At 36.1% G+C, this 25,342-nt stretch overlaps 1 protein-coding gene across 4 annotated transcripts in view; it reads right to left on the bottom strand.

Moving 5' to 3' along the window:
• Ptprm (protein tyrosine phosphatase receptor type M) overlaps nucleotides 1–25,342 on the bottom strand; it is an 828,844-nt gene that overhangs the window by 318,787 nt on the left and 484,715 nt on the right. For all 4 annotated transcript variants that reach the window (XM_071602455.1, XM_071602456.1, XM_071602457.1 and 1 more), the window contains exons 10-11: nucleotides 16,834–17,035; nucleotides 13,982–14,084 (exon numbers count right to left, since the gene is read on the bottom strand). In XM_071602455.1, the coding sequence (XP_071458556.1) occupies nucleotides 13,982–14,084; nucleotides 16,834–17,035 (305 nt within the window). The remainder of the gene's footprint in view (nucleotides 1–13,981; nucleotides 14,085–16,833; nucleotides 17,036–25,342) is intronic.

The raw sequence follows: 25,342 nt of genomic DNA, 5'->3' as shown, positions 1-25,342 counted from the left end.
ATCCAGCAGTTCCCAAGAGCCAAAAGTATTAGGTTATAAGATTCATAACTGAGACAATACACTGTCTAGGTGCTCAGGGTTTATAATTGAAGCTATTTCTAATTTCTTTCATTGTTAACATTTAGAAAAGGTCTGGATACATGGGGGGAGAACCAGCCTGTAACCTCCTGAACTGCCAATGGAAAATGTGACCAACTTTTATTTCTCCTTCCCTCCACCCTGAGGAATGGCTTCTGGGCAGTTGGGTCAGACTGAGGGGAATGGAGAACCTGACTCTACCCTCCCTTTGGGAAGGCGGCCATGGGTAATTTATAACTTCGACTATAAATGTCACTTATTCATGTAATCTGTAGGTCCAACCTCAGACATACATCTTTTTAGAGATGAATATGGGTTCCATCGGGGATAGCAGGAACTTTAAGCAGTATGATTAAAACTTGGGTCTTCCCTGGCTCTAGGCAAGAATTAGCCAAAGTCATCAGCTAAGCAGACTGCTGGCCTTCCTTCCCAAGCTCAGAGAAGCATTTCATACTCTGGCTTTCAGTAAACAAAGACTTATCTTCATTCAGCAGGCATTGCAGACACCCCCAATCATCTCACAAGTGGCCAGCACAGGCTCTGGGTGAAGAGGTGAGAGTGACATAGTGCCAGGAAGGCAGAGAGAAGCACAAGAGAAAGGTCCAGATGGTTCTTCTGAAGGACTAATAAAGTTACACATTTGTAGGGCTTATAAAAACAGATTTAACATCATATAATTAGATATTTCTAATAAATTATCAGATTCCCTGCTAAGCTCATTTTTCAATTTCTAGTGTTTTAGTATTTCCTTTAATGAGACTTTAAACAGTGTTATTGTCATTAATTGCTTTGATTAGTCACTATAGACTCTTTTCTTCTTCTACAAAGGATTAATTATTTTTGATTTCTCTAAATCCTATTTCTAACGAAAATTGAAACATGGCAAGTACAAGACCCCCTCCCTTCATGCCCTGAAGGTTAGAGATATCTTAACTGAGCCCAAGGAAGAGAACCTTTTCCTTAGGCCTATCCTCCTGCCACTCTCCCATTTGCTTTCCCAGTGCCCCAGGCCCTCTCAAGTTCTTCTGAGCAACTGCAGTCCTTCTTTACTTGTTCATTACCAAATCTCCCCTTGAGGCCAATCCTCAGTATGAAGTGCAGGGCCGTCCAGACTAGCTCAATCTCCCTTCCCTCTCCTTCCATCCTCTCCTTCCATCCTCTCCTCTCTGATTATACAACATTTCTCGTTTCCAGGTCAGACTCACCTGCGCAGTCCTCAGCTGCCCTCTTGGAACATCTGTCTCTCTCCTTTTTAATTCCCTGTCACATAACTAACCTCCCTGACCACAAATCACACACACTCCATATCACATGTATTCCCTGAACAACATCCATCTGTGAGATTCAGCTTTTTGGCTGAGTTACCTCCTCTCCAAGCCTAAGCTGACCTTCCTCTGTATCGACCACCCCTGCTCTCCCACTGGTCCCGGCCCTCATCCTTACTAGAGGAGACCAGATCACATCTTGATCTGTCTCCCACCTAAACTGCTAGCCCCTAGAGAGCCAACAATTGCTGACTGTGGGTCCCCAGTGAGTAAAACATACACATGATACTGACACAACTTTAAGAGATTAAGTAAACCATTATATCCTGGGCTTGGAAAGAGGAGAAAGCCACAACTCAGAGATAGTAAATTTGTGATGGTCACATAACTACCTAGTGACAAAGCTTGAATTTAAAACTAAATTCCCTGTTATCTCAGGGTTTATCTGAAAAGTTAGATGCACAATTTATGTAATGTATAAAGCTGAGTAATTATTTGAATATTAGAAATTTCCTTCCTAGAATATGCTGAGGGAGGAGACTGATTCTGCCTGTTGACAAGGCTTGCGGTGACACCTCACATTATCATGTGTTTTAGACTGTGCAGATCTTTATTATTATTGATAGATTTAGTAGCTTCTAATTAATTTAGAGGAAAAATATTGCTTAGACCTGGAAATCATATGCCAATTCACCGTAGGCTGATTGAAAGTGAAGCCATTCTTAAATTTGTATCACAGAATCTTTATTTATTTTTTAATTAGAGCTTTATTAGTCATACATTGTAGTTGGGTTGAGTCTTTAGATATTAAAGTATACTTTGAGGTCTGACTAAAGATTTCCCTTTTTCAAAATAATATTGTCATTACAAAAGGAAAATATTATAGAGGTATGAACTTCAATGTGAGTAAATAACCAAAAAAATGTATTTTTAAATCACTATTTAATTGGCTCCTTTAAGTCAGGTCAAACTCTTGAACCAAAACCATTTTTATTAGAAGAGACAAAATCTACAATTTCAGTAGTAAATTCAAACTCAGTTATAAAGACTGAATGGTCATAAAATGTGACTGAGTCACAAATATTTTTCTCTTAAGAAAGTAGAAGAGGAATCAGATTTATCCCTCATATTTTTTATTGGTTCAATTTATCTGTATATAATGGAAGGATTTGTTATTACATATTCTTACATGCACAGAATATCACAATACAATTTGGCAATACCATTCCCCATTATATTCCCTTTCCCTTCCCTCCCTGGCTCCTTTCCTCTACTCTCCTATCTCCCATCAATTTTCATGAAACACCCCCCTTTTTCCTTTGCCCTCTCTGGCTTCTAAAGCTGAGAGAAAACACTTGACCTTCTAATTTTGGCATATTTGCTTAACATAATGTTCTCAAGTTCCATTAATTTTCCTGCAAATAACATAATTTCATTTTTCTTTATGGCCGAATAGAGCTCCATTGTTTATCTATACCATATTTTCTTTACTCATTCATCTGCTGATGGACACCTAAGCTGAGGAACCAGATTCATGAAGGCTGAGTAAAGCACTAGACTTCCTTGAGTCAGTCAAGTGAAATGAACCACTGGCTCTTCTTAGGTACATCACACTTGTGAATTTTACTGTGCTGCCCACTGGTCTTTTAGAGTGGATATAAACAGAAGATCAGTTTTCTTTGTTTTATGGCTAAGTTTATTTCAGCTGGGCTCATAAAAAGTATATTTAGGGGAATTTGGGCTTTATCTTTGCAATAGAATGACTACTCAGAATGCATGAGGCCCTGGGCTCCAACCCCAGCACTACCTAATCAATGAATGAATGAATGTATGAATCAATCAATCAATCAATAGTTAGAGAACTATAACTAGGTAATGATTCAGAGATCACTAGTGGCACACCTAATACAGAGCTGGGAAAAGTTCACTCCTTATTTGTAAGATCAATTTCTGGAAAAAAAATCACAAATGCAGAAATAAACTGTAGCCACATGTAATCTGATTTCAAAATACATAAAGAAATCAGAATTTACAGGAAATCTACTTATTGTTTTGCTGTTAGAAGCAATTGTCAAATCCATAATTCATTTTCATGTAAAATTAGATTTTTCATGATCTCAGATCTGAATAATTGAGACATACACAGGAAAAGCTAAAGAACCAGGGTTGCTCTTATGAAAAGAAAAAGCACAAACAATAGTGATACAGTGGGAGGAGGGTCATAGCACAAGCAAACACTTATATGGCATTTAGTATGTATAAAGTGTGAAGTGTTTTAAAATATATTTGCTCATTTAATCATCAAAACAGCCCATGTTCTTGGTATGCTCAAAGACTCTTTGCATGAAGAAAAGAACAGAATGTTCAAGAAGGTGGTTTTAATTAAATTAAAGTTTCTTTTTTTGGAAGTACAATCAGTGAGACAAGAAAATGGCTACAACTGCTTTAAAATATTTTTATTTAAATATCTCATTCATACTTCATACTTTTAACTCTAAGTTAAAAGTCATAATCAACTATATGCCAAAAACTATAATTTCTAATATAGGAAGTTTTTAAAAACACAATGTATGATTATATCCTGTCTTTCATTAATAATAACAATGGTACTCCTGTTTTTGTCTCCAATCTGAGGTGACTCAGATACACAGACACTCTTGTGCTGAATTCCCTTAAGAAAAATGGCTGTCTGATAAGCAGCTGGGAACATGCAGAAGGCTGATGGCCCACAGGAGAAAATCTCATTTCTTATGTAGCCCCAGGATCAAATAAAAAATTTCTAGAAAGTATAACACATTTTCTGAAAATAAATACAATTGCTTTACTGTCTACTTTTCCTCAAAGAATGAAAACCTGTTCTTCATATTGTTCTAAGAACTTGGCATGGATTTTTTGAAAAACAACATGTTGGTAAAAAAAAAATATACCATGCTTAATCCACTTTTAATTTCTGTCTAAATGGTTATAAAAGAATATCTGGTAAGAAGCTGGAGTAAATGAGGAAATATTAAAGTTAACAATGGAGTTTTAATACCTGTACATGTTTTTTGTAAAGCAGCATAAGAAAAAGATCTGATAGAAGAGTAAATAAAATCAGTACAGCTCTTTTTCTGGCTGGAACCATGAAAGAGAAGAAAAAGAAGGTTCCTGCTGTGCCAGAAACTCTTAAGAAAAAGTGAAGGAATTATGCAAGTTGAAGGTAAAGTGCCTGAGGAAGAAGTTTGCCCAAAAGATGCATAAAAGGGCAAGGAGGAAGCTTATCTATGAAAGAATCAAGCATTACCACTAGGAATATAGGCAAATGTACCTAATAGGGATTCTAATGATTAGGATGGCAAAAAAAAGCTGGCAATTTCTTTTTTTTTTTTATTTTATTTTTTTATTTTTTTTAATTTTTTATTGTTGGCTGTTCAAAACATTACATAGTTCTTGATATATCATATTTCACAATTTGATTCAAGTGGGTTATGAGCTCCCATTTTTACCCCATATACAGATTGCAGAATCACATCAGTTACACATCCATTGATTTACATATTGCCATACTAGTGTCTGTTGTATTCTGCTGTCTTTCCTATCCTCTACTATCCCCCCTCCCCTCCCCTCCCCTCCCCTCCCCTCCCCTCCCCTCCCCTCTTCTCTCTTTGCCCCCTTTACTGACATTCGTTTGTCCCCCTTGTATTATTTTTCCCCTTCCCCTCACTTCCTCTTGTATGTACTTTTGTATAACTCTGAGGGTCTCCTTCCATTTCCATGCATTTTCCCTTCTCTCTCCCTTTCCCTCCCACCTTTCATCCCTGTTTAATGTTAATCTTCTTCTCATGCTCTTCGACCCTACTCTGTTCTTAGTTACTCTCCTTATATCAAAGAAGACATTTGACATTTGTTTTTTAGGGATTGGCTAGCTTCACTTAGCATAATCTGCTCTAATGCCATCCATTTCCCTGCAAATTCTATGATTTTGTCATTTTTTAATGCAGAGTAATACTCCATTGTGTATAAATGCCACATTTTTTTTATCCATTCATCCATTGAAGGGCATCTAGGTTGGTTCCACAGTCTAGCTATTGTGAATTCTGCTGCTATGAACATCGATGTAGCAGTGTCCCTGTAGCATGCTCTTTTTAGGTCTTTAGGGAATAGACCGAGAAGGGGAATAGCTGGGTCAAATGGTGGCTCCATTCCCAGCTTTCCAAGAAATCTCCATACTGCTTTCCAAATTGGCTGCACCAATTTGCAGTCCCACCAGCAATGTACAAGTGTACCCTTTTCCCCACATCCTCGCCAGCACTTGTTGTTGTTTGACTTCATAATGGCTGCCAATCTAACTGGAGTGAGATGGTATCTTAGGGTGGTTTTGATTTGCATTTCTCTGACTGCTAGAGATGGTGAGCATTTTTTCATGTACTTGTTGATTGACTGTATGTCCTCCTCTGAGAAGTGTCTGTTCAGGTCCTTGGCCCATTTGTTGATTGGGTTGTTTGTTCTCTTATTGTCTAATTTTTTGAGCTCTTTGTATACTCTGGATATTAGGGCTCTATCTGAAGTGTGAGGAGTAAAGATTTGTTCCCAGGATGTAGGCTCTCTATTTACCTCTCTTATTGTATCTTTTGCTGAGAAAAAACTTTTTAGTTTGAGTAAGTCCCATTTGTTGATTCTAGTTATTAACTTTTGTGCTATGGGTGTCCTATTGAGGAATTTGGAGCCTGACCCCACCGACTGTAGATCGTAGCCAACTTTTTCTTCTATCAGACGGCGCGTCTCTGATTTGATATCAAGCTCCTTGATCCATTTTGAATTAACTTTTGTGCATGGCGAGAGAAAGGGATTCAGTTTCATTTTGTTGCATATGGATTTCCAGTTTTCCCAGCACCATTTGTTGAAGATGCTATCCTTCCTCCATTGCATGTTTTTAGACCCTTTATCAAATATAAGATAGTTGTAGTTTTGTGGATTGGTTTCTGTGTCCTCTATTCTGTACCATTGGTCCACCCGCCTGTTTTGGTACCAGTACCATGCTGTTTTTGTTACTATTGCTCTGTAATATAGTTTGAAGTCTGGTATCGCTATACCGCCTGATTCACACTTCCTGCTTAGCATTGTTTTTGCTATTCTGGGTCTTTTATTTTTCCATATGAATTTCATGATTGCTTTCTCTATTTCTACAAGAAATGCCGTTGGGATTTTAATTGGCATTGCATTAAACCTATAGAGAACTTTTGGTAATATCGCCATTTTGATGATGTTAGTTCTGCCTATCCATGAACAGGGTATATTTTTCCATCTTCTAAGATCTTCTTCTATTTCTCTCTTTAGGGTTCTGTAGTTTTCATTGTATAAGTCTTTCACCTCTTTTGTTAGGTTGATTCCCAAGTATTTTATTTTTTTTGAAGATATTGTGAATGGAGTGGTTGTCCTCATTTCCATTTCAGAGGATTTGTCGCTGATATACAGGAATGCCTTTGATTTATGCGTGTTGATTTTATATCCTGCCACTTTGCTGAATTCATTTATTAGCTCTAATAGTTTCTTTGTAGACCCTTTTGGGTCTGCTAGGTATAGAATCATGTCATCTGCAAATAGTGATAATTTAAGTTCTTCTTTTCCTATTTTGATGCCTTTAATTTCTTTCGTCTGTCTAATTGCTCTGGCCAGTGTTTCGAGAACTATGTTGAACAGAAGTGGTGAGAGAGGGCATCCCTGTCTTGTTCCAGATTTTAGAGGGAATGCCTTCAATTTTTCTCCATTCAGAATGATGCTAGCCTGAGGCTTAGCATAGATTGCTTTTACAATATTGAGGTATGTTCCTGTTATCCCTAGTTTTTCTAGAGTTTTGAACATAAAGGGATGCTGTACTTTGTCGAATGCTTTTTCCGCATCTATCGAGATGATCATATGGTTCTTATTTTTAAGTCTATTGATGTGGTGAATAACATTTATTGATTTCCTTATATTGAACCAGCCTTGCATCCCAGGGATGAATCCTACTTGATCATGGTGCACAATTTTTTTGATGTGCCTTTGTATCCGAGTGGCCAGAATTTTATTGAGGATTTTTGCATCTAGGTTCATTAGAGATATTGGTCTGTAGTTTTCTTTCTTTGAAGTGTCTTTGTCTGGTTTAGGTATCAGGGTGATGTTGGCCTCGTAGAATGAATTTGGAAGTTCTCCCTCTTTTTCTATTTCCTGAAGTAGCTTGAAAAGTATTGGTATTAGTTCCTCTTTAAAGGTTTTGTAAAACTCTGCTGTATACCCATCCGGTCCTGGGCTTTTCTTAGTTGGTAGTCTTTTGATGGTTTCTTCTATTTCCTCAATTGATATTGGTCTGTTTAGGTTGTCTATATCCTCCTGACTCAATCTGGGCAGATCATATGACTTAAGAAATTTATCTATGCCTTCACTATCTTCTAATTTATTGGAGTATAAGGATTCAAAATAATTTTTGATTATCTTCTGTATTTCTGAAGTGTCTGTTGCGATATTGCCTCTTTCATCCCGTATGTTAGTGATTTGAGTTCTCTCTCTTCTTCTCTTCGCTAGCATGGCTAAGGGTCTGTCGATTTTGTTTATTTTTTCAAAGAACCAACTTTTAGTTTTGTCAAGTTTTTCAATTGTTTGTTTCGATTTCACTGATTTCAGCTCTGATTTTAATTATTTCTTGCCTTCTACTTCTTTTGCTGTTGTTTTGCTCTTCTTTTTCTAGGATTTTGAGATGAAGTATGAGATCATTTATTTGTTGGTTTTTTCTTTTTTTAAGGAATGAACTCCAAGCAATGAATTTTCCTCTTAGAACTGCTTTCAATGTGTCCCATAGATTCCGATATGTTGTGTCTGTGTTTTCATTAATCTCTAAGAATTTTTTAATTTCCTCCTTGATGTCTTCTATAACCCATTGATCATTCAGTAACCTATTGTTCATTCTCCAAGTGATATATTCTTTTTCCTTCCTTCTTTTATCGTTGATTTTCAGTTCCATTCCATTATGATCAGATAGGATGCATGGTATTATCTCTACTCCTTTGTATTGTCTAAGAGTTTCCCTGTGACATAATATATGATCTATTTTTGAGAAGGATCCATGTGCTGCTGAGAAAAAAGTGTAACTGTTTGATGTTGGGTGGTATATTCTATATATGTCAATTAAGTCTAGGTTATTAATTGTGTTATTGAGTTCTATAGTTTCCTTATTCAACTTTTGTTTGGAAGATCTGTCCAGTGGTGAGAGAGGTGTGTTGAAGTCTCCCATGATTATTGTATGGTGGTCTATTAGACTCTTGAACTTGAGAAGAGTTTGTTTGATGAACATAGCTGCACCATTGTTTGGGGCATATATAGTTATGATTGTTATGTCTTGTTGGTGTATGGTTCCCTTAAGCAGTATGTAGTGTCCCTCTTTATCCCTTTTGATTAACTTTGGCTTAAAATCTATTTTATTTGATATGAGTATGGATACTCCTGCTTGTTTCCGAAGTCCATATGAGTGATATGATTTTTCCCAACCTTTCACCTTCAGCCTATGTATGTCTTTTCCTATCAAATGCGTCTCCTGTAGGCAGCATATTGTTGGGTCTTGTTTTGTGATCCATTCTACTAGCCTGTGTCTCTTGATTGGTGAGTTTAAGCCATTAACATTTAGGGTTATTATTGAGATATGGGTTGTTCTTCCAGCCATATTTGTTTATTTATGTTACTAAACATGGTTTGTTTTCCACTTTGATTATTTTCCCCCCTTTAGTGTCCTACCTCCCACTGTTGGTTTTCATTGTTATTTTCCATTTCCTCTTCCTGTAATGTTTTGCCAAGGATGTTTTGAAGAGATGGTTTTCTAGCTGCAAATTCTTTTAACTTTTGTTTATCGTGGAAGGTTTTAATTTCATCTTCCATCCTGAAGCTTAATTTCGCTGGAAACACAATTCTTGGTTGGAACCCATTTTCTTTCAGTGTTTGAAATATGTTATTCCAGGATCTTCTAGCTTTCAGAGTCTGTGTTGAAAGATCAAAAGCTGGCAATTTCTATGTACCTACAGAATCTAAGTTGGCATTTGTCACTGGGATCAGAGGTATCAATGGTGTGAGCCCAAAGGTTTGTAAGGTGTTACAACTTCTTTGCCTTTGCCAGATCTTAATGGCACCTTCATTAAACTCAACAAGGCCTCAATTAACATGCTGAGGAATTTGGAACCATATATGGAATGGGGGTACCCAAACCTAAATTGGTGAATTAACTAATCTACAAGCATGGATATGACAAAATCAATAAGAAACAAATTGCCTTGACAGATAACACTCTGATTACTCCATGTGTTGATAAATATGGCATCATCTGCATGGATGATCTGATTCATGAGATCTACACTGTTGGAAAACACTTCAAAGAAGCAAATAACTTCCTGTGGCCCTTCAAATTATCTTCTCCAAGAGTTGGAATGAAGAAAAAGATCACGAATTTTTGTAGGAGGTTGAGATGGTGGCAACAGGGAAGTCCAGATCAACAGGCTTATTAGAAGGATGAACTAAGGTATCTACCATGGTATTTTTTAAATCTGGTCAGTTAATAAAACAGTACCTGCTCTCAATATGAAAAAAAAAAGAAAATAGTACACATTTTTACTGCCAACTATGGAAATGCATTCAAAGAAATAAAATTTCATAAAATTTGGACATATTATATAAAATAAATTCCTGATTTTTATATAAAACTAAAGTCATTTTGTATTGAACATTTTTAATTAGAAGGATTTTATCTGGAGAAAACATTTATGCTTTCCCCAATGAAATATTTACTATTTCACCTGAAATCTTACTTACTTACCTAGGATATATCCTTATAAAAAAAGAAAGCCAAAATATTTCTCTCATTCCTAATACCCTCAACTTTTCCCTATTCATAATATAATGAAGTTCTTATTAGCTTTAATAATTCTCAGCAACAGAAAGGATTCACAAATTGCTCTTTGAATATATTAAGGAAGCATTCAATTATAATAACAATAATACTATGGGAAGTTACCAGTGACAATAATTTAAGCACGGTATTAAAATAGTTGAAGCTGTCAATTTGAAAGACAAAGGGGTCATATCCACTAAAATAACACCAACATATTACAAATCAGTTTTAAAGCTGTGGCTGCTGGTGTGGTTCCTGCTCACCTCCCCATCCCCAAGGACAGATCACTGTAAAAGACATTCTTCCCCACATAGTTTCTCCTGAAAAAATGAAACAGAGCAAGTACATACTTAAAATTTTAATCCTTTAAAATTTCACTGAAATGAATGCCAGAAGATTTAATTAGCATATTCAAGCATGGAATCTTAACTAAGAAGACATGTAGCTCCAAAATATTTATGAACATATTAAAGCAACAATGCCTAAAGAATGAAAACACGAGTCATTTGAAAACTCTATCATATGAGGTACAAAAACATGAATGAGTCTCAGGCTGGAGAGTATCAGAAGGTAGAAAACATCATTAATGGACGCTCCTCACAGTGGATTATGTATTGTGTGCATGTGCTTATATTTGTGTTTTCATGAGAGCAAAACAGCAGATTTTTGTTGGGAGAAGAAAAGCACAACAATTTATGTAAAATGTATCCTTTATTAAGAATTTCTTTCTTATTGCCAAATTATAAGAGTTTTCTCTGTTGGACTGTGTCTACACATAATGAACAGTGGAGTGCAGAAGAGAGAAATAAGGTGATTCATTAAAGAAAAAAAATTAAATCCACAAACAGATTTAAAATTCTCTCCTCGGTGCCTAGTTTACTGTCTGGAATGATAGAATTTGTGTTCTTCCTGGCCATCTCAGGATTTAAATAATTTTATGTGACAGAGGTGATGTGTTGATCAATAAAAAGACAACAATCATTTACACTGAGAGTTGAGTGCAATTTTAAGAATCTGCCATAACCAAGCTGAGCTTTTGCAGTGGAATCGATACACAACCACCTTACCTAGTGAAATGGGTAAATGAAGTATGACTGAATTTTCAACACCAATGAATATGGATCAAAGAAAAATCAAATCAATTGAAAGAATGGGTTTTGGAAATCGCACAATGACGCTATTCTTGAACACATAATACCGTGCACTTTCCAGGAAAGCAAACAGATGTTCGCTTCCATTTCCCCTCTTTCTTCTAGTATTTATTTATCTTATCATTTGGAAAATGCTTTCTTGTATTGCAGTTTGATTACATGTGCATTTTGCACATTTCCAGATGTGTTCAAATGTTTTCATCCACATTATGGCTTTATATTTTAGGTCCATATGATTCTCTAATCAGAGTTCTTATGTCTCTAAACATTAAATGAAATTGAGGATTTTAATATACCCCATTCAAGTAGAGGGGACTGTGGATTTTTTTTTTTCCAAACTAGTCTTTCTAGATATCCTGGTCTGCCATCTTTTCAATAGATAATCAGGCCTATTATGTTGCACTATATAATGAATTCCTTGATAAGAACACTCACTTATCTGTGAACAATACAAAACAAAATTAAAAAAAAACCTTAACAGGTTAGGTTGAGATAATTTCATCTCTCAAATTTGAGCCAAGTTAATTTACCTACCAAAGATAGGCGTCCTTCCATAAAGGCAATCCCTGTAGTGGGTTTTCCTATAAAACTTACTGAATAGTGACCCACAATAATTGATCTTGATCCCAGTATTACAAATCTGGATGATAAAGACAAATAACACATTTATTATCTCAAGATGCTAATGCTGTGGAAGAAGGTAATATGAATGCATAAAGCAAAGTGACCCTGATAAATTCAAAGAGTCAGTAAGAAGATGATGCTTAATTGAGGCAGAACACTGATGAGCTTGGAAACGAAGGTGTTGGACTAACTATAGAAAATAGTGTGACACTATAAACCCAAATTTTGGCAGAATTTAGAGAGGTGGACCTGGTGAAATGATTAGGCATCTGCAATGAAAGTCATGCAATCTGAACTCTGACAAGCACTTGAATCTTTTTTTTTTTTTAAAATAGACATAAAAACAGAAAGCCTGAGGACATCTACAGCTAACTAGTAAGGTCCCAAAGTCTCCAAAAGCAACTAGAAATGTATAAAAGTAAACAACAAAATAATGTCTTAGCAACGTTTATAAGACAAAAATTGAATACCAGTTTGGAAGGCACCCGATGCTTTCAAAAGATAGAGGAGGGGTGGGAAGAGGGTAACACAGACTGCCCGAAGAGAAATTACTTCAAAACTTAGAGTTGGAAAGATCTATGCAAAGACGTGGATGGAAATCTGAGTGAAAGAGTTTGAAGGTAAGTGTAGCAAGAATAGAAAATGTTTAGGAGGGTTCTGTATAAGAATAAAATATAGCAGGGAATAAGCACCTGTTCTTGAGAGATGGTTAGGATTTCTGTGTCTTTCAGTTTGGAGGCGTTGAATCTGAGAGACCTCTAACCTTTCATTTGCTTGTGATTCCAACTCCTGTACTAATGACCTGTTATTTCTAATGCTGGGCAACCATTAGGTTGGTCAGAGAAAAAATGAAATCCCCAAGGCTATGTTCAGAATATAAATGTTCATTTAATGAAAATTCAGCATGTTAAGTGAACAAAGGGTAAGAAATTTTTTCAAATAAAACTTTGCATGATTCTATCCTAACATGACTTCACTATCAACTAATACTACTGTTTTTATTTTGACTTTATGTATAAACTTGAGATTATTTTATCAAATACAAAGATGTCCAACTGTTTGCACTATGACACTGCAGTGAAAATTTCATCTAATACACCCCGGTTTTAAAAAGCTCATGAAATCTGGGTTCACAAAAGAATCCAGAAAGAAACCATACACAGCCTGACTTGTGAATGTAAAAGTTTCCTTGGAGTATGCTCTTGAGAATAATAGATAACTTTGAATGGAGTCTATTCTGATAAGACAACTGTAAAATATCTAAACTCCTCTGAAGCAAGTAGAAATTTCATTTATATAGATTAATGAGCTTATGACAGGTCCACACTTGAGAGTTATCGTAGCATTTCTTTGCTCCTTCCTAGGAAGAATAAATTTATTTTATTCATTCACTGTAAAAGTTATACTTTGTAATTTCTTGGCTATATAAATCATAATGCAATGAAAAATTGGGCCTAGATGTTGGTAATAAACTTAAATCTGTTCAAATAAGGACTTTAGAATGTTCTTTCCAATTATCTGTTTCCTTTAAAAAAATTATACATTGAATATTCAATTGAAAAAGAAGCCAATTGACTGAAAATTAAATGACATAAAACCCAAATGAAAAAATAAACATTTTACTTAAAAATAGAGTTCTGGACAAAGATGTCACTTGCCCTTGGGTAAACATATTTCAGTAAGCAATTACCTTCTGGAAATAAAGCTACCTCCAAAAAAGACTGGGACTTTGTTCCTTATCTTCAAAAGAACAACACACTTGTTTCAGAATAAATCCCTTCAAACAATACTTGACCACCTTACAGTGAAGACATTTCATTTTCCTCACTTGTTTCTTTTAATTAGAGCAAATAAAAATATAGGTTTACATGCTGACTAAGGACAGCAAAGTTCTACAGAACACTTTGGGGAAATGAATCAACAGGATTTTAGTTTTCTTCTCTCTAGAGCCAGCCTACCCTCCTTCTGCTCCGTACCTGACAGGTGCGCCTCTGCTCTGTGCAGGTTTCAGCATGACTGTCACTGTATTGTCAGTTTGGTTCAAAGGTGTCTCAAGTTCATAGGCTGGCATAGATGGTGCTGGGGAAAAGGGCATAAGAGGGAAGACTCATTATTTCTGGTTGGTTGCCTCAGTGAACTTCTTACTTTCTTTTACAACAACAACAACAGCAAAAATAAATAAATAAATAAGAAGCACAGGGCATCTCATTTAAATTGCAGCTATCACCTGACTATTAACAAGCTCATATTGACTGACCCCTCTGATCCTGAGTGGAAGTTGGGAGAGGATCTGAGGGGGTTGTGAGTGTTGGTGACGTTTTGCTTCTTCATTTGGATTCTGACTAAATGTGTATAGTATGCTTTTGAATACTCATCAAACTGTATACTTAGAATTTACATGCTGTTTTGTAAAAAATGTTGTCTTCCATAAACCATTTACTTAAAAGGCATAGTTAAGTTTTGAAATAAGCACTAGGATCATAAAACTGAACTTCACAGGTCTTTCATTTAAGTAAAAGTTTCCCATGTACCAACGACCCCTGGGGAGGGGCGTTAACCCTTTATGTCCCACTGTCTTATATGTGACACATCAATAAAAACTTAAATCAAGCAAGATGTCCTATAATTTAGGTGTCTTATATATATGAAGATGGGACATAATGGGTTAAAGTAGATAAGGGGAAGACATTGAAACTGAAGAAAGAAAGGCTTGGGTTTGACTTTTTGTTATGTTTTGTTTTAACCAAAGCTTATGCACATTAATCACCTCTGAAGCTTCAGTTTATTATGTATCTTTGAACGTAGAGGAAATGACCCTATGTTCAAAGAGACAACAAGAGAGCACACCAGGCAAACATAATTCTACAAATTTTAGCTCTCTTCCCAATGTGAATCCTATTTCCAAGGCCATTTTCTGGCATTCTTTTTATTCTAGGTTGCTAAGTCTCACTACAATAAGACAGCAACAACACTTTTTGGTAATTATGCCCCCATCCTGGACAAGACAAATCATTGCATGGAGCTGTGACATGGAGGGACACAGCTCTCTACCACCCACAGGTAGATATGTCTGATAAGGTAGTGGGAGACTGTTTCTTACAAATGCAGTTTTAAAATTCATCTTAAATATAAAAAAGCTTTTATATAACAGACACAAGTTATTTCTCAGTTTCATCTATCACATTTTCTTAACATTCAAATTTGACACCAATTCCATTAAAAATTAACTCCAATCCATATCACAGAATTACATTTTGTATACAAGTGGTTTTCTGAGGTCCATGAAAATAGAAAATAGGGCCCATAAACTAGCATTTTAATTTAATAAAAAACAAATAGTATTCTTGATGAGCCCACATGTCAAGGGTTTTTTTTTTTCCTTGTGTGTGTGAGTGTGTGTGTGTGTGTGTGTGTGTGTGTGTATTTTTTGCTTTTGGATTATGAACTTTTGAACTTGGTATATCAACAGTGGTCAAACTCATAATTTTTAGTTAATAAATATAGGGAAAATAATTTTTTTTTCTAAAAGGATATCCTCCTTAAGATAATAATCTTTGAAAAATGATTTACACTAGGAAAAATATTTAAAATTACTTGGGAGTTTTTCATATGGATACATAAATGGCAATAAATTGATGGGCTAGATAACATTATCTTAATTCATATGTAAGGGTAAATTCACTTAATCTAGGTCAGAAAGAAAGTCTATGCAAACATCATAACTAAAACCCAAATTTCCTGATTCCAACCAAGTCCAATGGTCTACTTGATCATTTGCATAACCTGTGTTATTTTTGAACCTCTAAGGTGGATGTCTTTTCCAACACTGTATTGGTCCTATAACCTAATGTTTTATACTAGAAATCAAATGTGCATTAAATTTCAACTCAAGTTTGCTTATATAATAAAAAAGTTTCCCTTAAGTTATAACTGCTTCAAAACAAAATTCCAAACCTTGGCCTCAGAACCCAACATAACGCTTTATGGTACTCTAATTGTGGTATTCACTTCCTTCTATTCCAAATACAAACTTTCATTGAGTTAGAAATAAATGTAGAAATTAGACTAAATATTGTTGATCTAACCCTGGCTGATTTAAAGAGTCACTTCCCTCCCCCATCTCTATCTCATCTACCCCCTCAAAAGACAGTCAAAGTCAAAACTCAAATACTTCCCCATACCCAAAGGAGTTAACAAAATGAAAGAAAATGTCCATGGAATTTAGTTTTATTGTGGTTACATATCCCATACCAGATGGCAATTTCATTTCCTCTAGACTGAAGTAAAAAGACATTTTCTGCACAGTTGAACATGCCCAGAAATATTTCTCAAATTATGACTTTGGTTGGATGGGGTAGCTGAGTCTCCAAAAAACCTAGAGGCCCTAAGAGCCTCATGCCATCTTAGTTGTTGCCTCTTTAGGATGTAAACCTACTAAAGGTGAAGGTCCTGAGGGAGGCTGACCCCTTTGGAAGCAGATTCCATATGACACTGCTTTCCCACTCAACTCTCAGGACAGAGATTTCACCAGCAAGGCTTTTCTGGTTGGTGACTTGCGATTGGCAAGGAGATGGATGAGACAGAAACTTGTGCCTCATATTCCAGTCCTCCCAGGCACACTACTAAAATAGCAGCCACTTCTTACCTCATGAGGACTTTAAGCTCCCCAATGATAAATATTGATAGCATTTCATTTAATTCCATGTGCCTGGGTTTCACATGAATAAAATGTATTAGTCTGTGTGAGCTCTGCATACTTGACAATGGGAATGGAGAAGTATAATAATGTTACTTCTGACAACAGGCATAACTCATGAATGCAAAATACCTGATATTTTGGTGGTAAACTGGTTTGTTGCTGGAGGCCCAAAACCCTTAGCTGTGCTTGCTCGAATGGTGAAGGAATACGTGGTCCCCGGGTATAGTCCGAAAAACAGAAAATGGGTTTCATTTCCCAGTTTTGAAACTCTTCCACTTTGATTGGATAAATCTATTTCTGGGTCAAAGGAACTGACTGCTTTGTAAGTGATCTGCAAAAGAAGAAGAATGTGATAAAATATCTGGAGCAGATGGACCCAGATTGCGACTTTATCCAATAAGCCCTTCTGATGTATGCACTGTCAGACCCTTTATGATAAGCTCTCCTCTTCACTAGACTCTTCAAATCCTGAATGCAGTGAATGGATGCAGGAACTCAGCCAAAACTGTTATGAGTTATTACCGTTATAGACAGAGGAACTCAGAGCCAGTAGATTAGAATGTAAAGGATGGATTCATGTTTAAGCTGATACCTTGAAGTTATTTGCTTTCAAAATGTCATTTTTGTAGAGCTACATAACAGCTGGTTTAGAACCAAATAACAAAAGAGACAACTAGCTCAAACAGACAAGGCTCTGACAAGCATAAGGCCTCATCTCTAATCTAGTGGCCATGATTTGATTTAGCACTGAATAGGATTATTGTCTACTGGGAACAAGGACACATTTAAGTGTTTTCATCAATGTAGGAACAGAGATCTGCTCCAAAAATAAATCCTAGATGCATGCCAGGAGTTGCTGATGCTGAAAATGGAGTGCTCATTATGGGCCATACTCATTTATTTGTTTTTTCAAAGAAATATTGTCCAAAAGAACTTTCTACCACCATAGAAATGTTCTACTATGCCCTGTTCAATGTGGTGGCCATGTCACATGTGGCTACTGAGCACTTGAAATGTGGCTATTGAGTCTGAGGAAATGAAAAATCCATTTTATTTAATTTAACGAACTCAAATTTCGGTTTAAATTGCCACAACTGACTGCTAACTGCCATACTGGAGAGTGCAATCCTAGATATTTTCATGTTTGCTACATAACAGATATCATGCTGGATGAGTCTGGAATGTTTGAAAATAAATATAACATAGGTACCTTTAAATTTTGCCCTTTCAAGTTATTTTTTAAAAAGAATTTCAGCATGAGTAGTTCATCAACTATTCAAGAACAAGTACTTTAGTGGTGATTACTAGCTTCTACTGGTTGTAATGACATAATTTTCAAATGTGGCATATTCAAAAGTTTTAAATTGCAAAACTGAGCACTTTTCTCATGTGCTTAGGTAAACTTACTTATAATTTATGTGCATGAACACTAACACTGTTATTATACGAAGTGATAATTGACATTCTTTCTTCTTATATTTATACCATGTCATTATAATTAAGAAGACCTCTCAGAAAGAATATTTAGATTGAATCAAGTGAGCTTTGGCAAGGAAATGTTTACTGTGTATATTAATCACTGCAAAGTATAACTCTCTTAGAGTCAGGCAGAAGATATGTTGTTAATCCTCTAAAAAATATCCCTCAGGAGATTAAGGAAGTCAGGAAGAAACAAGACCCTATCTATAATGAAGGAACCTCAGTATCATATCCTCTGTGTGTGTGTATGTGTGTGTGTGTGTGTGTGCACGCGCTTGCTTGCTTGCTTGAGTAGTACTTTGTTCTCCAATTCCCAGAGAAGGGGGCAGCTCAGGGAGGCAGATCTCAACAATGATAGTATAATTGCTGCCCAAAGTCAATTTATGCATTCATTCACACATTCAGAATGTGTTTGTTGTGTGGCCTACATGCCAAGCACTGTGTTCTGAGTCATGGTGAACTGTATGGTGACTCATACACTGTACCTTCCCTGGAGGGAATAAACATCTGGTGAAGGGAAGGTTAAGGTAATCCATTAGCTACTATGCAGGAAGAGTGAAATAAGGACTAGCACTATCCTTCAGGGCTGTGTAAGTCTTCTCCTTCATTTAATCACCTTGACTAGAAACTTGAATGGGACACTATGCACACAGAACAAAGTCCAAACTCCTTTGCTTGGTGTTTCAAACTTGCTTTCATGTGCTTCTCCAAACTCATTTCTGAATACATGATACTGCCGCATTATGTTACCCTCTGATTTTTAAGGAGATGAGCCCCCAACACACTTAGGGGGCTTTTCTGATACTGCTTTTGCTCATATACTTTTACCTGCCTGAGAGAGGAAACAGTCACCTCTGTGAGATTTACCTATTCAGTTTCACTGATTCCACTCACACACTGATTGCGTAGAAGGACTCTGCAAGCATGGTGGCCTGTGGGTAGGCCAGACCTACTTTAGGAAGCTAACTATCTGGATAATGTGTGGGGGAGCTGGGGAGACCTACAATAAGTAAATTAATAATTCTATAATACAAAGAATAGAAGGAGCAAACGGTGGTAAGATAAAAGACTTTGTTGGAAGAAAAGGGTCCATACACAGCCATTCAGACTGGCTGGTGAAACTGGTGTCAGTGACACCGAGATCTGAACTTTATGCAGGATCAGTCAGTTTGTGAATTTGGAGAATAATAGCATGGATGAAGTCCATACAACAGAATTGTGCTTGCCCCAGGTAATGATCAGACAGAAAGCCTGTGTGGTCTTTGGGGGCTAAAGGGGCTATCCCATGCCTAGTTTTGATCCCCAAGATTAAAATTTTGGATACATACAATGGGCAACCTTTGAAATATATACATATATATTTGTACCAGGGATTGAACCACTTAGCCACTGAGCCATGTCCCCAGATCTTTTTTTATTTTGAGACAGGGTCTCACTAAGTTGTTGAGGCTGGCCTCAAACTTGCAATCCTCCTACACCAGCCTACCAAGCTGCTGGGATTACAAACATTGTGCCACCATGCCTAGCATCATTTGAATGCATTTAAATTGGCAATAAAATAATCTGCCTTTCTTTTATCACCTTGGATATATATCAATCATATACACATATATGTATATGTACACACACACATATTTAATATAACCTTGGATGAAAGTTTTATTTTGATTGAAGGTGACAATAAAAGTAGAAGGGAGACCACTAGGAACTATGCCAGATTGGGAGTAGCTTTTAAGAATACAGGAGAGAGGATACTGTGGCTTCTACTACGTGGGGAGGAGAAAGCAAGAAATTAGTAGTGTTGGCATATTTTAGAGACAAAACAGAATTCAATGAAGGACTGGATATGCAGAAAAGAGGGAATAATCAAGAGTAGGTAACTATGTTTCAGGCCTAAGCAAAAAGGTGAACCCATTTTTTGAAATGAGATGAAATGAATAAGAAGGAATTTACAGATGGATGTGGACATGTCAAGTTTGAAATGCCTTTGACAGTCAAGTTGACATATGTGCATGACATGAAAATACAATTTGAGAGAGGGCTAGGTGGGATAGAAATAGAGACCTAGAGGTGTTCAGCATTGCAATAATGTTAGGATGGTTTAGAAATGGGTGCAATCACAGGGAGTTCAGAGAAAAAGAAGGAGACCCAGAACCATGCCCATGCAGGCAAAGAGACAGAGAAGCCAGAAGAAAGTGAAATGACAGAGAGGAGAGAGGAGAGAGAAGGAAGAGAGAAGGGGGGGGGGGCAGGCGAGCATGAGCATGAGTGCATTCTTGTTAAAAAAAATTTAAAAGAAAAAGAGACAAAGTGTTTCAAGAAGGAAATACTTTTAAAGATGTTTCTGGGAATCAGGCAAGACTGGGACAACAAAGTGCGCATCCACATCTCTAACCAGAGTCCCAATATTCCTTATCTGTAAAGCCATCCTAAGTGCAGCCTACCAATCATCCATCAAACACCCACCCACTACTGATGTTGTGTTCCTAAACTTCATTTGGCAATGAGTCATGGAGTGCTGTAAAAATATTTTGTTTTAGTCTTAAATCAGGAGCTAACTGTCAAGGGATCAGAACGTTTCATTTAATTTTATCTCCTTTCTGAGGAGTGACATGTTTTATCCTCGTTTCTGATTCCACTGTGATCAGTAAATATTTGGCACTCAGTATATATTTTCCTAAAAAGACTCCTGGGATATGCAGGTGTGTGTGTGCACATTTGCTCCTATAAACACACTAGTACAAGCAGGTCCTCACTGTACCAGCACAGACTATAAGCAAATGCTTTATTAAGGGGATCACTGCTGCTTGGGGAATGGGGGTTTGTATCCACCCATGGGCACAGAGTAGCAGGATGTGCTACACTGGTGGATCTTCATTTTTAGTCATGGCCCTTACATGTAGATCCTCTTTCCCTGTCCCTGCAATATGTACATATAGAATAATTCATGCTCTCCTGAAATTACCAATCTTCTTCCTCATCCCTAACAAGTGTGTTGTACATATCTGTACACATAAAATTTCAGAATGCCCATGGATCCCCCTCTCCCAAACCCCTTCGCAGAGTCTGGGAGTCCAAATTCCAAGAATGAAAAACAGATCTTTAGGAAAAGAACAACCAATTCTACTTCCTGCCATAGAGATAAGTCAGTGAACAGCTAAGGCCTGGGCAGCAATTTTCAAGGCACCAAGATATACCTCCACTGTCAAACCCACATGTGTCACATTCTGCTGGAATTTGTTTCTTCACTTATTCATTCAATAACTGTTTATTAAGTGCCTATTAGGTACCAGGCACTGGAAACAGCAGCAGGAGTCTCACAGAAGGAAGGTGTAGGAAAGTTTTTACACCTGCACCAAGCTGCTGTCTAAGGATGGAGAAAATTTTAATGAAGCCTCTTTAAAGAAACCTGATGGTCCCATGTTGCATCCAATGTTATGGGATGTACCAAGATGAAAGTCCTGATACATACACAACATGGTGGAGGGAGGGGGGATTTAAATTTAGGTGAGGTGGAATGATCTGTTGTTTATTTTTGGATGATTTCTCATTTGCAGGTAAATGCCTGATATTTTACCAAATTATTTTCTCCTTCTCTCCTTAAAGTCTCAAATTTTAACCAAAGAGTTTCATAGAGAACCAAATGTAATGATGTTTTAGGGAATTAAAATCATCCAGAGCGTGAGATGATAGTAATTGCAGCCAGTGTAAAATATAGACTTTTCATTAAGGCCTAAGCAATTTTCTCTGTGAACACAAAGAAATGAATAATTAAATCTGATTTCAGTGGAGGAAAATACTTATAACACTTCGAAGGAAAGTATAGTATTTGAAGGACATACTGAAAGATCAGCAGATGTACCATTGGAGGAGAGTGGAGGGGTGGCATAGGAGGACAGAACATATCAAAAGAAGAGTGGTGTGAGAATTCAGAAGGTTCTAGGAGAAAGGAAATTTTTATACACATGACTCACTAAACTTCAGGAGAAGAAAATTGAAGATGAAGTAATAAATATAAAGTGGAATCAGATCATGGGAGGCATTGAATATTGGAAGAACTTTTTTTAAAATGGCCCCTAAATTATCATTACTTTTACATTATTACCTATTCCAATCCATGATGATTAAATTAGCCCTGTCCCCTTACCTCCAGGATCAATCAGTCCCAATCAACTGACAATTTCAGACTAATCCACCCTCTTTTACCATGTTCCTGAGCAAAACTGCACTTTAGATGCTATTCATTTGTGAAAAGAGCACCTAACTTTAAAACTTATTTAATTCTTTCTCTAGTAAGTTGCTTATAGGAAAGTTACTTCTAGTAGAGAAAGGACAATATCTTTTCTATTTTTGTCTCTTCCTGTATCTTACACATTTGAAATATTAAAAACACACACCCACAACATGTTGACCAGTAGTGCAGAATTTACTAATTAGGCAATCAAGAGATATACATAATAAGGTTATGAGGCATAATGCAAATACGTGGACATATATCCTTGTGCATTTGGAAGTATTAATGACTTATAAATTTCTAAAAATAGGCTTGATACATAATATTCAAATTTTCATAGGAACTCTCAACTTGCCTACAAAAGAGGTTGCAAAATATATGCATGTACACATTTATCATGTCACTAAGACTTGATATTATACAAAATTAAATTTTCTGTATACTTGTTTTACTTCACTGTTTAATCATTAGTAAGGTTGGATAGGCATATTACCATATACATGCATGCCTGCTAGATTTTTTTTAGTTGCCCTCTCTTGTTCTTTGTTATTTTCTAATTTTTTCTTTTACTAATAAATTTGTATTGACTCTACATTTTACAGCTGCTGGACTGTTGACACAAAGTGTTGAATATAATTTCTCTAAGTCTTCTTTTTGTATTTAGACTTTTATTCCTTTATACATTCATCATTTGTAGTTTAAAATCTTACATAACCAATCTGTTGATTTTTTTAAAAAAATGGCTTCTAGGACTCTATGTCAAGCTTTGAAAGACATGTTACAAAAATGTCCTCCATATTTTTCTTATTATGTTCTTATAAGTTAAATTTTTGTGTTTAGTTCATGAATCTATGTAGTATTTATTTTTGCTTAATGTTAGATAGGGTTCATATATGGCATATGATTTTTGTAATTAAATGCTAGGTTTACTAATATTTATTAATTTACATTCACCTCTATTCATAAATAAACTTGCATATAGTCTCTTCCTTTTAAAATTTTTGGAATACTTGTGTCTAGCTGTTAAGAGTAGTTACTTCTTAAAAGTAAAACTGAGAAGCAAGAATATTTTGTTTCATATAATTCTTATTTAAAACATTCTTTCAGATAACAGTATTTCATTTATAACTTGACAAAATGAGAGATTTTGATTTTATTGGGGAAGGATGTAAGCACTAGATCCAGTTTTTAGGAAGATAAATCTGATAAAACTCAATAGCTGAAGTAGGAAGTCAAGTATGAGAAGAGCTAGAGCCAGGATGATGACTAGGACAGAAACACATGGCTATTTTGGTGAAAAACAAGAATAGAAGTTAAAATATAAAAGAGAGGTCAAAGAATAAAACTGGAAAAACATTGTACATTGACATAACTTTTGGAGAAAACAATGCTGTTAGCATTTTTCTATCATCAATCCTTTGGTATGTCCTTCATAAGATGCACAAAAAGAATCCAGGTATAATCTAAATATAACATATTCATTTATATCTATAACAACCAATCTGTTTTAACTTCTGACTTTAAACCATCCAAGTGCATTGCCTGCTTTAAATAGACACTTGTGCTAATTATAACAAAAGTTTTTCCAATCATAATGATTTATTTTTCCTTTCCCTCTTTACTTATATTCAAATGGGATAGAATCCACTGTTACTACTCCCTACATCTTTTAAGGCAACTGTTTGGATTTCTTGACATGATGTCTGTCCCTGAAGACTAAGATCCTCCAGAGATGGGACCAGTCTGGATCCATACCAATCTCCAGCTCCAGCAGGATGCTATGTATTTTGCAGCTTCTAGCATAGGCTGAGGGAATCACAGTATACAGGTGCCTCTCTATTACAGAAGGAGCCCACCTAAGGCCCACCACAAAGAGTCTGGAAGTTTCCTTCTTTCCTACTTCTAGAAATGGGGTGGAGGGGAGACAGAAAGATTTAGTGTCCAGAAAACTTATATTTAATCTCTTAAGCCTGATTTATACATTTGACATTTCCCCCTTTGGTTCCCTTAAAAATGAGCCAACCTGCTCTACTTACAAATATCTGATTTTTAAAACCTTGATTTATGACACATTCATGCATCCCCATTGTACCAGCATTTAGATCAGTGTTCAACTGGGAGATCCTGGCTGCTGAGTCAGAGAGATTAATGGGCTTTTCCTTTGAATTATTATTATTCCTGCTGTTTTCATGGTAAAGTTACTTATCATACAAAGATAAATGTCCAGTGGGATTTGAAAGAAAGAATCTTGCTATTACTTTCTGACAGTATAGATAGCAACATGTGGCTTTTATAACAGGTGAACTTACTGCTTGGATCTTAAAATACATTTCAAATACTGTGCCTTTGCCAGTTAAAAAAAAATACAAACCTGCTCTTCTTAGGTGAGAATCCTCAAAACTGAGGTCTAAAAATGGTCATAGGGTCACAGATATGGACTAGAGAAATATTTTCTCTAAGAAAAAAATTCAAAGTTGTTTGATGTGATTATAAAACTTAGCTCCATAAAAGCTGAGCCATGAATTTTTCATAACACTCAATTCTTTTAAAATAAAGCAGCCAATGAACAAACATCAACATTAACAGCATAAAATTACTTCTTTTCTTTTACCTTTCTTCATTTTGTTTTCAATTATTTATTTATTTTGCATTTCAATACCAATTTTCAAAAGACATAGGGAAACATAAATTTGAGGCTAGTAGGGTCAGAGAAGAGGTTTACTGGTGATGACTGTCTGACAGCTCATCTGCACAGGCTTTTGTCAGAAGTTCTGAAAGGTATTCAGGCAGAGGTTCCATATGAGAATCTGCCATGATTTTTAGAAACCTTAAAACATATAATTTTGTTGAATTTGCATTCAAATAAATGCTAGCTTTAAAAAACTGTACCTGCTTGTTTCTATGACAATAGGCACAGTAAAATGA

Source organism: Marmota flaviventris, chromosome 16 (genome assembly GCF_047511675.1).
Source record: "Marmota flaviventris isolate mMarFla1 chromosome 16, mMarFla1.hap1, whole genome shotgun sequence".
NCBI classification, from domain to species: domain Eukaryota; kingdom Metazoa; phylum Chordata; class Mammalia; order Rodentia; family Sciuridae; genus Marmota; species Marmota flaviventris.
Note: the sequence above shows the minus strand (reverse complement) of the source record. Positions and strands in the feature narration are given on the sequence as shown.